This window comes from Ornithorhynchus anatinus, chromosome X5 (assembly GCF_004115215.2).
Source record: "Ornithorhynchus anatinus isolate Pmale09 chromosome X5, mOrnAna1.pri.v4, whole genome shotgun sequence".
Classification (NCBI taxonomy): domain Eukaryota; kingdom Metazoa; phylum Chordata; class Mammalia; order Monotremata; family Ornithorhynchidae; genus Ornithorhynchus; species Ornithorhynchus anatinus.
In genome coordinates this window covers 42,239,387-42,252,754 of record NC_041753.1, presented here as the reverse complement: position 1 = coordinate 42,252,754, position 13,368 = coordinate 42,239,387, and the positions used below count along the sequence as shown (strand labels likewise).

Sequence of the window (13,368 nt, the reverse complement as noted above, 5' to 3'; positions counted from 1 at the left end):
TCATTGTAACTCTAACTCATCTATCTTGCTACCAATCCCTGCCTCTGGCCTGGAACTCCCTCTCCCTTCATATCCAATAGACGATCACTCGCTCCACCTTGAAAGCACATCTCCTCCGAGGCCTTCCCCAACAAAACCTGCATTTCATCTTCTCCTGCTCTCTTCTGTGGCACCTTTGCACTTTGATTTGCACCCTTTATTCACCCCACCCTCAACCCCTCAGCACTTATATTCATATCCATAATTTATTTACATAAATGTCTGTCTCCACCTCTAAATTGTAAGCTCATCGTGGGCATGGAACATGTCTACCCACTCTATGTTGTACTATCCCAAGCACTTAGTACAGTGCTCTGCACACACTAACACTCAATGAATACAATTGATTGATGCTGCAATCTCCTCTGAGTTACAGCACAGTTATTTGTGTATGGGATTCTGTCTCCCCTTGCTTGTCAGCCAAAAAATAGCTTATATCACCATATTCAGATGTGATTCGTCTCCCAATTTATGTCACAATCCATTTTAAACTATATATTGCCTAGCCTGCTCATAAAGCTATGTTTTATATGTGTGTAAATATTAACAAAATGTGCCATTTTATGTAACTGAGTGGGTAAGTGCTTGTTTGAGAACTGTACACCTGCAGAACATAAACGGAATACAATGCTTAGTAAGAACTGACTGATTTCAAGGTCAGCATTCAGACCTTCGATGCAGAAGGCATACATGGGAAGCTGGATGGAGTCCAGTGGCTGCTGTAAGAACAACACAAGGACCCACCATAGTCTATTTCCTTTGCACAATTTGTGAAGAACGTAAGTTGGAAGCCTCAGACTACTGGAAAGCTGGAACCTCGCTTAAGCTTTATTGCAATTTATTCTCTACAGATATAGATTGCTACAATCCCACTCCTCCCAGGATTCACCTTCATCCTTTCCATAACACTGTATATCACTGCACCTGCTACATCCACATACAAGTACTTTAAATCCATTCAGACCTTATAAAAATGAACATCAACCAACTCTCTTTACACACATGCAATGCCCTTCAGGGTCTATTCTAGGTCACTGTAATTATCCTGCACCCTACTACTTTGTAAGACCATCTCAGGCTGGGAGTTCCAGGGCCCTAGCTCTCATGTCCTACATGGCTGTACTTTCATTATCAAACAAGGCAACTTTAATTTAGGTTCCTGCTCTGCTCTCTGTGGTAATATGGCTGTTTTTGTGACTCTTTATTTACTAACATACTCCAGCATTGTTCTACACCTCTGGTTTGTGCCCCAGCTTTTATCAATTATTTCCCAAAAGAAATTTTCATTCTTTCCCATCCTATAAGCAGTCTTCAGATCTCCCCAGTTGGCCTCCCTAGGTTGACCTCTTTAAAAATCAGTGGTGAGACAATATTGAACCAAGATACAGCCACTCCTTCTTAGTCTCTTTCACTGGCTCCTCTTCTACCTCTCACCCCATAGCTGTGGACCTCCATTCTGGGTTCCCTTCTATTCTCCACCTACCCCCCAACTCTACTGGAGAACTCATCCACTCCGATGGCTTCAACTACCATCTGTACATGGATGATTTCCAAATTCCCCTCTCCAGTCCCGACCTCTCTCCTTCTCCGCAGTCTCTCATTTCCACCGGCCTTCAGGACATCTGGACTTGGAAATCTGGCCAACACCTCAAGTTCAACATGGCCAAACTGAACTCTTCAACTTCCCACCCAAACCCTGCCTTCCCTTGACTTTCCCATCACTGTTGAAAACACCACCATCCTTCTTAACTCTCAAGCTCATAACCTTGTCGTTATCCTTGACTTATCTTTCTCCTTGGGAGAATAACTGCTCAGCACCCTCCTCATGGAAATGCTTGATATTCATGAAGGTTGTAGGTCCCCTCTTAGCTGATGCTCACTGGATATTGATTTTCACCTAGATATACATCCCTCTACATCCATAATAGTCCTGGATTTTTATATGCTGCCATGGGCAATCTTAGAAAAATATACAAAAGTCTGCCTAGGGGCTATAAATTCCAGTAAAGTTTTGATCAGTGCAGAGCATTACCAAAGGATGACTTTCGGGTTCTAGTATTTTATATTCCTGTTCAAATATTCCAGTATACCCAGTTCTGCTATATTTATTTTCATTACCTAATGTAGCTATAACACAATGGAAGAATTCAGGATTGTTCTTCTGGCAAAACAAGTGTGTTCTGCTATAGTGTGGTCTACAAGGTGGCACAAGTAGATTCAGTGTAGGAAGCAAATGTCCATGTGAATGTTGATGGAGTCAGTCATGATGTGATGCTGCTGTGCTTGTTAGTCCCTGCTCTAGCTATACTGTACAGTGCTTTGTATTTTGGCAACTTTACAGTAGTTGATACAGTAAAATATCAATGAATGGAAAGGGTCTAAAGCGTTCTGCTATGGGTGAACATAATGTAGATGCTCGTATCAAAAAAATGTCAATTATGATGTTATTTTCTAAACATTTATTCCCCCAATCTATTAATTACCATTAAATCAATGGTTATGATAAGGCACTTTTCTCCAACTGTGAGGTTCTTCAAGAATATAACCCCCATGTTATAGGAAAATTCCCTGTACTAGGTTGGCTTTTTAAATACTGTTCTTACTATTGTGGTGCATATGTAGCTTGAGGTTATGGATATGTTCCAGGTTTGTTTCTGCTGTCCTTGTGTCTAGCCAGTTTTCTCAGAGGTTTTTGTCCCTAAATTCTATTCTGCAAATTCTGTCATGGATTTTTAAACCAGATTCTCATCTACTGGATACTACTCACATCTAAGAAAATCTACTTCAAATCTACTTCTCAATATAAGCTCACCTTAGCTGGCCACTGTTAAATCCTCATCATAAGTAGTTTTATTTTCTTTTACACCCTTACCTATCACCCCCTGTTTAAAAACAAAAAAACAAAAAACCTTTTCAATTGTCTTTTGGACGCACCAGATCCTCTCTTTGGCTCCCAGCCTCCACCTCATTGTGCTTTAAAATTTTCTATTAGGAAAGATCTTTCCCATGATCGCCTGCATCTACATTCTATCAACATAAAATATTACATGTTTAATTATTACTTGGCTGTGAAAAATTACCAGGGTCTCACAGGGACAGTTGATCTCTGTCTAAAAACTTTAAAAAAAGTTACCACATTGCCAAAAATTTTATTTTTCAGTTTATAAGTCATACATTGGCACAGAAGTCAAATTTCAATCATTTTTAAGACATTTGGTTCTCCTATAATTCACAAGTAACTCTTTTCATTTTTGAAAAGGTATTTTGTAGCGTATGCATTTTTTATTGTTCTGTAACTTAAAGTGGATCGGGGGTTATGTATTTTTTTCCTTTCTATTAAAAAAACACCTTTCTTCCTGATTAGGCAAGCATGCTGTCTGGTTTCTCATCTATAAAAGCTCTGAAAAATCAAGTGTCATGTGTTTGACCTATGCTTGCTTAGAATGGAAATTTTCTGGATTTATTTTGCTAGAATCAGGAAATCTGAAGCATCATTCAAGCCTCAGTTGTGAACCATCCATAAAAGCCCTTTTGATTAACTATATCAATATTATCTATCTTTGTAAAGGAATGTATACCTCTCTTTTCTTTTCTAAGACACTTCTGATGATAATACCCTATCTCTGTGTTGCCGTGAATGTGGATATGTACTTGGATCTTGAATCTGTGACCTTTGGGCACTTGATATTCACCCCACTCTCAGCCCCACAACACTTATGTACATATCCATAAATTATATATTATAGATTATTTAAGTATATTAATGACTGTCTCCCCTTCTCGACTCTAAGCTCGCTGTGGACAGGGAACATGTCTACCAACCCTGTTGTATTGTACTCTCCCAAGGGCTTAGTATAGTGCTCTATACACAATAAGCACTGATTGACTGACATTGGGCAGACAGGGGTGGTTGGCTGAAAGGGTCAATGTGTGGGAGATATTTTTCCATATTGTAAACATACTCTAATGCATTTGCCTCATCCAGACATTATTGCTGTTTTCAAACAGTCTCTTGATATCCCAATCTTCTCTCCTTGACCCCCTTGCAATCTGGCTTCTGCCCCTTCTACTCTATAGAAATTGCCCTCTCTAAAGTCACCAATGACTTCCTTCTTGCAAAATCCAATGGCCTCTACTCCACCCTAATCCTCCGCGACCTCTCAGCTTCCTTCAACACTGTGGACCACCCCCTTCCCCTGAAAACATTATCCAACCTTGGCTTCACTGACACGATCCTCTCATAGTTCTCCTCCTAGCTGTTTGGGAGTCCTGCTGTCATCCATTCTCCTTGCAGGTCCTGCCCAGTGAAGTGTGAGCATTGTCTTAATGTTGGTGAGCTGACTCTGTTCCAGGACCTCGCAGTTGGTAATCTTGTCCTGTCATTTGATGTGAAGTTTGGCTTGTCATTTTTTTATGGTATTTCTTAAGTGCTTACTCTGTGTCAAACACTGTTATAAGCGCTGCGGTAGACACAAGTGAATTAGGTTGGACACAGTAAACAGCTCAAGAAGCAAGATGTGCTTTCTGTGGTTTGCCCAGATGTCACAATCATGTAGAAAGTTGGATGCCACGGCAGCTCTATACAGGAAAGGATCAAGAGTTAAATGGAACATAAAGCTTACTGTCCAGGTTGCGACATCTCCATGTTCACAGGGGAAATTAAAGTGATTGTGCTAAATTAAAAAGCTACAAGCATTCCAAGGGTGATGAGTTATAACATGTACAGAATGAGTTGTAATGCATGCTTGGTGCTGTGTGTTCTCAACTGACCTATGGAAACTACCACAGTATCTCACTTCTCTCCATTGCCAGCAAGAGTCTAATCAGAGAGACCTTTTAGAGCAACTAGTGTCTGGATTCACTGAATGCCAGTGTGGTCCCAGACCAAAATACAACACAGCAGGTGTACTGTATGATGCAGAAAAGATCATGGAGACATGCAGGGAACAACACCAAGACCTCTGTCCTATATTTTTTTTTGTCCAAAAGCATTTGACACCATTAATAAACCAGAGTTCTGGCAATGACTAAATTTGGCTACCCTTAGCTCAAAGCTATTTGGCTACCCAGAATTCCTTAAGCTGTTCTACATCTGTGCAGCCTGTAGCACCTGGACTGAAGTTACCTAATCGGACCCTTTCACCAAAGTAAAGCCAGGTCTGTGAAATCACCGAGGCCAGTTGATTATTTTTTACTGCCACGTTTGAGGATGCTATGAGAGATTTTGCTGTCAGAATATACTTAAGATGCACCAGGAAACTCATCTATTAGCAGACTACAAGCCTCTTAAAAAGTCTTTGAGACAGTCATCGGGAACTACTGTTTCTTGATGAATATGTTCCATGAGTACAGATAATTATGAATTGCTTTGCAGAATCAGCACAGTGTCATGGATTGACAGTAATAATGGACTGACAAAAGGTGATACTCCACCCTACACCAGGAGGATCCTTCACCCAGTGATTTCAACAGAAAAACACATCTTAATACTGTCACTGACTGAATTCTGCTACGTAGATAACATGTGCTCCTCAAGGATAGGATTCCACCACCAGCAGCATCGTCTTTGAAAATGAAAGACAGGTACACATATACAGAATGCTGGGCCTGACTTCTCTTCCTCTTTGCAATTTTGCATTTCCTCCTGCCTCCAGGGCACCTCTACACGGATGTCTTGCTGATCCCGCAAACTCAACATATCCGAAGCCGAACTCCTTATATTCCCTCCCACATCCCCCTCCCCAACTTTCCTATCACAGTTGACCTCACCACTATCCTCCCCATCTCTAAAGCCTGCAGACTACCTTAGCATTATCCTTGATTCATCCCTCTCTTTCAGCTGCTGTGCTCAGTGTGTTACCAAATCCTGTCAGTTTTTCCTCCATCAAAATCTCAGGATCCACTCCTTCCTCATCATCACTTTTCATATCTCCCCTTGATTCCCTGCCTCCAGTCTCTCCACCCTCCAGTCCATATTGCATTCTGCTGCCTGAATTATTTTTTTCTAAAACTTCATGCCGCAACACATCTTCCCACTCCACAAACCACCTCCTATGTTTGCCCACTCCTCTCTGTGTCATATCAAATCTCCTAATCACTGACTTTAAGGAACTCAATCAGCTCTCTCCTTATGACTTATCCACAATCTCTCCGCATTACACCCCAGCTCACAACTCTCCATTCCAGTAAACTAACCCAATAATAATAATAATGATGGTATTTGTTAAGCGCTTACTATGTATTAAGCACTGTTCTAAGTGCTGGGGTAGATACAAGGTAATCAGGTTGTCCCACGTGGTGCTCACAGACTTTATCCCCATTTTACAGATGAGGTAACTGAGGCACAGAAAAGTTAAGTGACTTGCCCCAAGTCACACAGCTGATAAATGACAGATCTGGGATTAGAAGCCATGACCTCTGACTCCCAAACCCATGCTCTTTCCACTAAGCCACACTGCTTCTCTACTACCTCTTCTCTACCTACTCACTGTGCCTCATTATCTTCGCTCCCACCTCTGATATCTTGCTCATGTCCTTCCCTTTGCCTGGAACTCCTTCCCCCCCAAATATAGCCGACCACAGCTCTTCCTATCTTCAAAGCCCTTCTGAAATCACATCTCCTCTAGGATTAATTTCTCATCTCCCCAATTTATAACCTCATAACTGCCAAGTAGTAAATATTCAACTTCTTCACCTTCAAACCATAATAGGCAGGAATAAGAATAGCATCAAGCGATGTGGCTATACTTGGTTTAACAGAGTTGCCCTTGTTGCAGTTGAAATGTTTCAACAGTGTGAAACTGTAGGGTGGAAATCTACAACTTTAACTATGGATGCTATTGGGGATTGAGATTCTAAGACTGTAGACTGTACATTCCTTATGAAGAGAGATTGTGTCTCTACCAACTCTATTGTATCATCCTCTCCCAAGCACTTAGTACAGTGCTCCACACACAGTGAGCACTCAATAAATACTACTGATTGATTGACAGAGGGAGTCAGTTACAAAAGTTAGTAAACATCATTTTCCAGTATCAAATTGATTCTTATTTAATCAGGTGTTCCAACAGACGATTCCCTTGTGCGCAGAGGAGAAGGTCAAGACTTCTAAATGATTGAAGCTCAGCAGTCAATCTGAAAGGTAGCCTGCATTCAGTGGAAATAATAAAGCAGGGTAGGGGATCAGACTGCCTCTGGTGTCTTGCTTTGGCAGAGATGATCCAGCCTATTGATCTTCTTTGTCTCTTTACACTTAGAGCTGACCTGGTGATCTGAAATGGGACGGTATATTTTGTGGCCAGCAACATCAATTTCTTCAAACACATAGCCTGGTGGCTTAGGATAGGAAGCCAGACACTTGATCAGTTTTTTGGGAGTGTAGCTTGAGGTGTAAGTGGTTTCAGTGGCCAAGGGGACCTGAGATCTAACAGATGACAATGGTGGCTTACAGTTCTTGATGGACACAAGTGGGTGAGAGATATAATGAGCTTGGGTGGTGGTGACATTCTCCATAGGGCCCCTGCCAATAGTCAGCTCGCCAACAGGTTTGATGGGCTCCATTTTCTTGATTGACCAATGCTTAAAATCATCCTTAGTAGTGGAAATACTTTCAAAAGGGGAACTCATCTTGCTCTGCATTACGGGTCGGAAGGGCTTAGATGCAACACCTCTTGGGCATGCGAACTGAGACTGTGTTGTAGTTAGAAACATCATCTTTTCCACCGGAGGGATATATTTGACATGAGGCTTGAGGTACGGAGGAGGTGTCGGCCAAGCCTGATACTTCTCCTTAAATTCACTACACTTGGCAAAAGGGTCATCGGAAAAGTGGATCGTGGGCTTAGGCTTTATCAACTTGGCAGATTCACCCACTAGCCCCTGGTAAGTGTCCTTATGGGTGGTGATGTCATCAAATGGAATGCCACTGGCCTTATATTTCTCTAACTCGGGCACAAAACGTTTCTTCAAAGGATGTACTTTGTAAGTCATCTTGTAACTGGTTGTGTCCTCCAACGGTGTGTCACTTGGCTTTGATACGTACTGAGGCTTGCAATTGACTGTGGTCACTGGTCCCTTATAGTGGAAGTCATCCTGGGTGGTGGTTTTGTCATCAAACTTGGCCGATGATGGGCGATATGCATTAGCTGGCCTAATCATCTCTCGCCTTGGTTGCTTCCAGGGCAAGTAGTCCTCTGGAATAGAAAAGGGATCTGAATAAAATCTCTCTGAAGTCAACAACTTTTGACTTTAGAATGAAACTTTTATTTTCTAGTCAAAAAAAAACTGAGTTCCACGTTGCTGATTTGGCCTTCACCACCTTTTGCTGGTGTCACCTGAATCGTTTATTTTAATGTCTATCTTCCCCCTGTATACTCCAACTGGTCAGTTGGATATCTGCCCTCTAGATTGTAAGCTGCTTATGGGCAGGGATCGTGCCTACCAATTCTATTGTACTGTGCTCTCCCAACCACTTAGTACGATGCTCGACATACAGTAAATGCTCAGCAAATACAATTGATTGAATGATTGAATAATTGGCCACAGAAAATCCCCAGGAATGGGTATACCTGGATACTCCGAATTTGCCATCGCACCTGATAAACTCAGGTTCAACCTCTGGATTTTAGGAAACTACTCCCTGAGTCTTTCAAGGTTCCTTTGAGAGTTCTTGCATCATTATACATGATTGCCTTCACAGGGAATACTCTGACATTATAGCTTCAGAAATGATTAAGAAAAGAATGAGGTTCCCAGGAGTTGCTGGTTTTATATACAGTCTACACATGTGGAGGCCCCCTAGGCACTCTTAAGTTTATTTTAAGCCAACAATGCTACTATTTGTTCAAAATATGCTACATTTTAATTGAAACTCTAATCCTTCTCCAGTAGAAATTAATGGTTCTCAATACATCACCATCTTGAAAGCATTAGGATGACTGGGAGGGACCATTCTGTCAAATATAAACCACATGCTCCACGGGGAAAGTTTTTAATCACCAACCTAGATGACACCCAAATTGTTACATACCTAATGAGACATATGCTTTCTCTACATGTATCTAGGAAATGATTGAGAACTTAAAAGACCTAGATGACACAATGTTAAGAAATCGAGCTTCAAATCTGTAAACTGTCACACATGAATCCTGACATCTGATCATATTGTTTAAACCATACTGCTGTCCTGTCATCACAACGTCATTCAAAAAGCATTTATTACAAACAGCTGCATTTCAGTCCTGAAAGCCTGGGGAATTGTAGTATGTTATAAGCAATTCACACAATTAAGAAAATTAATAAAGCCTTTTAGTGCAATGATGTCGAACAGGTAAAGTGCCCTATAATTGTATGCCCATTTGTACACTTTGGCCCTATAAAATGTATTTAGCTCAGTGCAAAACTAAATCATCAGGTAATTATACTGGCAATCTTTCCAAATGTGCATTGTTTTGAAAATACCACAAATTACAACCAAATGCTGCTGAGCCATATTTTATTGGAGTTTCTGAGCCCCAGTAAAGGTGCTGACCTTAACAGTGATAAAGGAAAAGATTTACATATGGTTTTTATGCAGCCAGTTTAAAGTGTAGCATACATGTAGACACAATGGACATACTAACTCTATGAAATGGAAGTTTTAATGATCCTTGTCTTTTGTGTCCTTTTTCCTTTGGAAGGAGGAAAAAAAATGTGTCATAACACTAGTGGTGTTGCTATTGTAAATAAGGCAAGAAATGGCTTCTAATGACAAAAAACTGCCTGATTACGAGGGAATATAAGAATGGTCCATAAGTACATTCCACGGTCATTTCACTGGGTTCACATGCATCTACCCAAAAGGGGAACCAAGGAAAATAAACTGCCAACAGTGTAGGCCTAAACTGAAAAATTGTCCAACTCTTTCTCACCTACTTACATAGTCTCACTCTATTATCAATATATATTTCAAAGATGACACTTCTGGCAATGAGCTAGAATTTATGCTTGTGAGTGTAGTTGAAAAGGCTGAGGCTTTTCAGTGACACTCCCTTCCTCACTGTGCTCATTTAAGTAAGTTCCTGGCTGCACTGATGCACTTTGCCCCCTACATGTCCTTGTCTTTGGAGCCTGCCTCTAGATTTCCTACTTTTCATGTAAGCTTTGTTGAAGGAGAGTAATCCTTCTATCAATTGCTGCCTGTCAGAAATTCTGTTGCCGTTGTCTTCCAATAATCCCTCTGCTACGCCCCATGACATGAAGACTAGTTTCATCATATCATCAAATCTTCATTCTTCCCTCCAGGCTTCTACATGTTCTTTTTCAGTTCACTGCAACTGCTTGGCCGTCCGGCTTTCATTCAACCACCTCACGTGCTCTGCCCAGTGAAGCCGTTTTGCTGTTAGCATTCCCTCAATGCCAACAGCATCCTCCACTTCCCAAGCCTGTAACCTCGGCGTCATCCTCGACTCATCTCTTTCATTCAACCTGAGTATTTAGTCTGTCACCAAATGCTGTCGGTTCTACTTTCATAACCACCTTCCTCTGCACCCAAACTGCTGCCACACTGATCCAAGGACTTAGCATTTCCTGCCTCAAAGGCGCATCAGCCTCCTCGCTGACCTTTCTGCCTCCTTTCTCCCCTCTCTCTACTCAAAATTTCACTCTGCTGCCTGGATCATTTTTCTAAAAAAACTGTTCCTCATACATCTCCCCACCCCTCAAAAGCCACCAATGGTTGCCCATGCACTCCACATCAAACAGAAACTCCTTACCACTGGCTTTAAGGCTCTCAATCAGGCCTTTCCCTCCTCCCCTAACATGCTGATCTCCTGCTACAACCCAATCTGCACATTTCGCTCCTCTAACACCAACCTACTCTCTGTACCCAGATCTTGTCTATCTCAACGCTGACCCTTGCCCATGTCCTCCCTCTGACTTGGAACTCCCTCCCGCTTCATATTCAACAGTCCACCACTCTCCCCACCTTCCAAAATCACATCTCTTCCTAAAGGCCTTCCCCAAATAAGCCTCATTTCCCCTACCTGCCTTCCCCTCTGCATCACCTATGCACTTGGTTGTGTACCCTTTAAGTACAAGTACACAACCTGCAGTAGTTGAGGCTGGGATGGGGAGCCACTTCACACCCCAGCCCACAGCATTTGGGTACATAAATGTACATATATCATGTACATATGGAAGCAGTATGGCCCAGTAAAAAGAGCACAGGCCTAGGAGTCAGGGGACCTGGGTTCTAATCCCAGCTCTATTTGTCTGCTGTGTGTCCTTCGGCAAGTCACTTAACTTCTCTGTGCCTCAGTTCCCTCATCTACAGAATGGGAGGTTCAATACCTGTTCTTCCTCCTACTCAGACTGTAAGCCCCATGTGGGACTTGATAATCTTGTATCTGCCCCAGAGCTTAGTCCAGTGCTTAGCACATAGTAAGCACTTAACAAATACCACAACTATCATTATTATTACAGTCTCCTTGTGGGGAGGGATTATGTCTACCAACTCTCTTGTACTCTTCCAAGTGCTTAGTCCAGTGCTCTGCACACAGTAGGTGCTCAATAAATGATTGAGTAGTGAGATGACTACATTCCAAGACGTCATTGTTGGTAATTTTGTCCAGCCATTTGATATTACAACTGGCTAGCAGGTGTGTCTTCTGGGATGGATATATGTTAATCAAGCCAGACACAGTCCCTGTCCCACATGAGACTTATAGTCTAAGTAGGAGGAAGAACAGGCATTGAATCCTCATTTCACAGATGAGGAAAATGAAACCCAGAGAAGTTTAGTGACTTGCCCAAGGTCACATGGCAAGCAACTGGCAAAGCCAGGACTAGAACCCAGGTCCTTCAACTCCCACATCTATGCTCCTTCCAGTAGGCCAGCTGCTCCTCAACTCTATTGTACTGTACTTTTCCAAGTGTATAGAACAGTGCTCTGCACAAAGTAAGCATTCCACTGATTAGGATTCAGATAGTGCACATTTGACTTCTTCAGTAAGCTACTGAGACTCTTGCCTATACTGGAGGGAAGAGAGAGTCCCTGGTACTTTCCACCATCAATTCTCTCTCCTTTCTTCTTGAAGATGGTGATTATGGTAATATCTTAGAAGTCGTGTGGCATTTCTTCATTGTTTCAAATTTTGAGGAATAGCTCATGTAGACACCCAAGGATTACTTCCCTCTTTCCTTGTCAATATCTGCAAGAATGCCATGAGATCCAGGTGCTTTATCATACTTCACAACCTTGAGTGTGAAAGTAACTTCTTTAAATGTCAAAGCAAAGGCCTGAGTTCTAATCCCAGATACACCACTTGTTCATTCAGTCGTATTTATTGAGTGCTTACTGTGTGCAGAGCACTGTACTAAGTGCTGTACAATACAGCAATCAAGAGAGACAATCCCTGCCCACCAAGGTCTGCTATGGGACCTTGGGCAAGTCACTTAACTTCTCTGTGCCTCAGTTACCTCATCTGTAAAATGGGGATAAGCCTCATGTGGGACATGGACTGTGTCCAACTTGATTAGCTTGTATCGACCCCAGCCAGCGCTTAGTGCAATGTCTGGCACATAGTAAGTGCTTCACAAATGCCATTTTTAAAAAAGCTAGGCTTTCATATTTTGGTCACTCTTCTATGCTTCAAAGTGCCTTCTGTTCACCGTTGTTGGGCAGGGATTGTCTCTATTGCCGAATTGTACATTCCAAGCGCTTAGTACAGTGCTCTGCACATAGTAAGTGCTCAATAAATATGATTGAATTAATGAATAAATTAAGGGTAGAAGTCATGTCCAGAGGTTCACTGTAGTGTTTTTACCATAGGGGTAAGCTATGGTAAGCTATCTCTTGGTCTGGGATGAGAGTGATTTAATCTTTTTCTTCAGCAGTGCTGTGGTACTATGTCTGGGGCCATAGGGTATCTTTAATGATTAATAAAAATCCTTGGGTTGTGATCACGTGCGCATATCCCTCACCATTTTCATCTTTGTCATCCCACTCCTGGTTGTATATGTTTCTTAGCTTATGTCTCCAGTCGTAGGATTTTGTACAACTCCATTTTACTCATAATATATACACAAATAAGATTTCCCCATTAGTAATATCACCTTCAAAAACTAAACACACATACCTACACATACATCCCCATTAAAACAAAAGGGATCAAAAATAAAACTCTATTTTAAAATGTTAATATTCACCAAAAGCACACAGCTATGTGTGATTAGAAAAAAAAAAAAAGAAATTCCAAGTTAATGATCAACCTTACACATCATCAATCTGAAATTAGAATTAGGGTCTCAAGTGGATTCTAGCCTGTAAGCCCGTCAAACGGCAGGGACTGT

At 41.7% G+C, this 13,368-nt stretch overlaps 1 protein-coding gene across 3 annotated transcripts in view; it reads right to left on the bottom strand.

Moving 5' to 3' along the window:
* Nucleotides 1–7,063: 7,063 nt before the first annotated feature.
* The window catches only part of SAXO1 (stabilizer of axonemal microtubules 1), a 64,132-nt gene continuing 57,827 nt past the window's right edge, over nt 7,064–13,368 (bottom strand). For all 3 annotated transcript variants that reach the window (XM_029054931.2, XM_029054929.2, XM_039910718.1), the window contains one exon: nt 7,064–8,231. In XM_029054931.2, the coding sequence (XP_028910764.1) occupies nt 7,222–8,231 (1,010 nt within the window). In that variant the 3' untranslated portion in view covers nt 7,064–7,221. The remainder of the gene's footprint in view (nt 8,232–13,368) is intronic.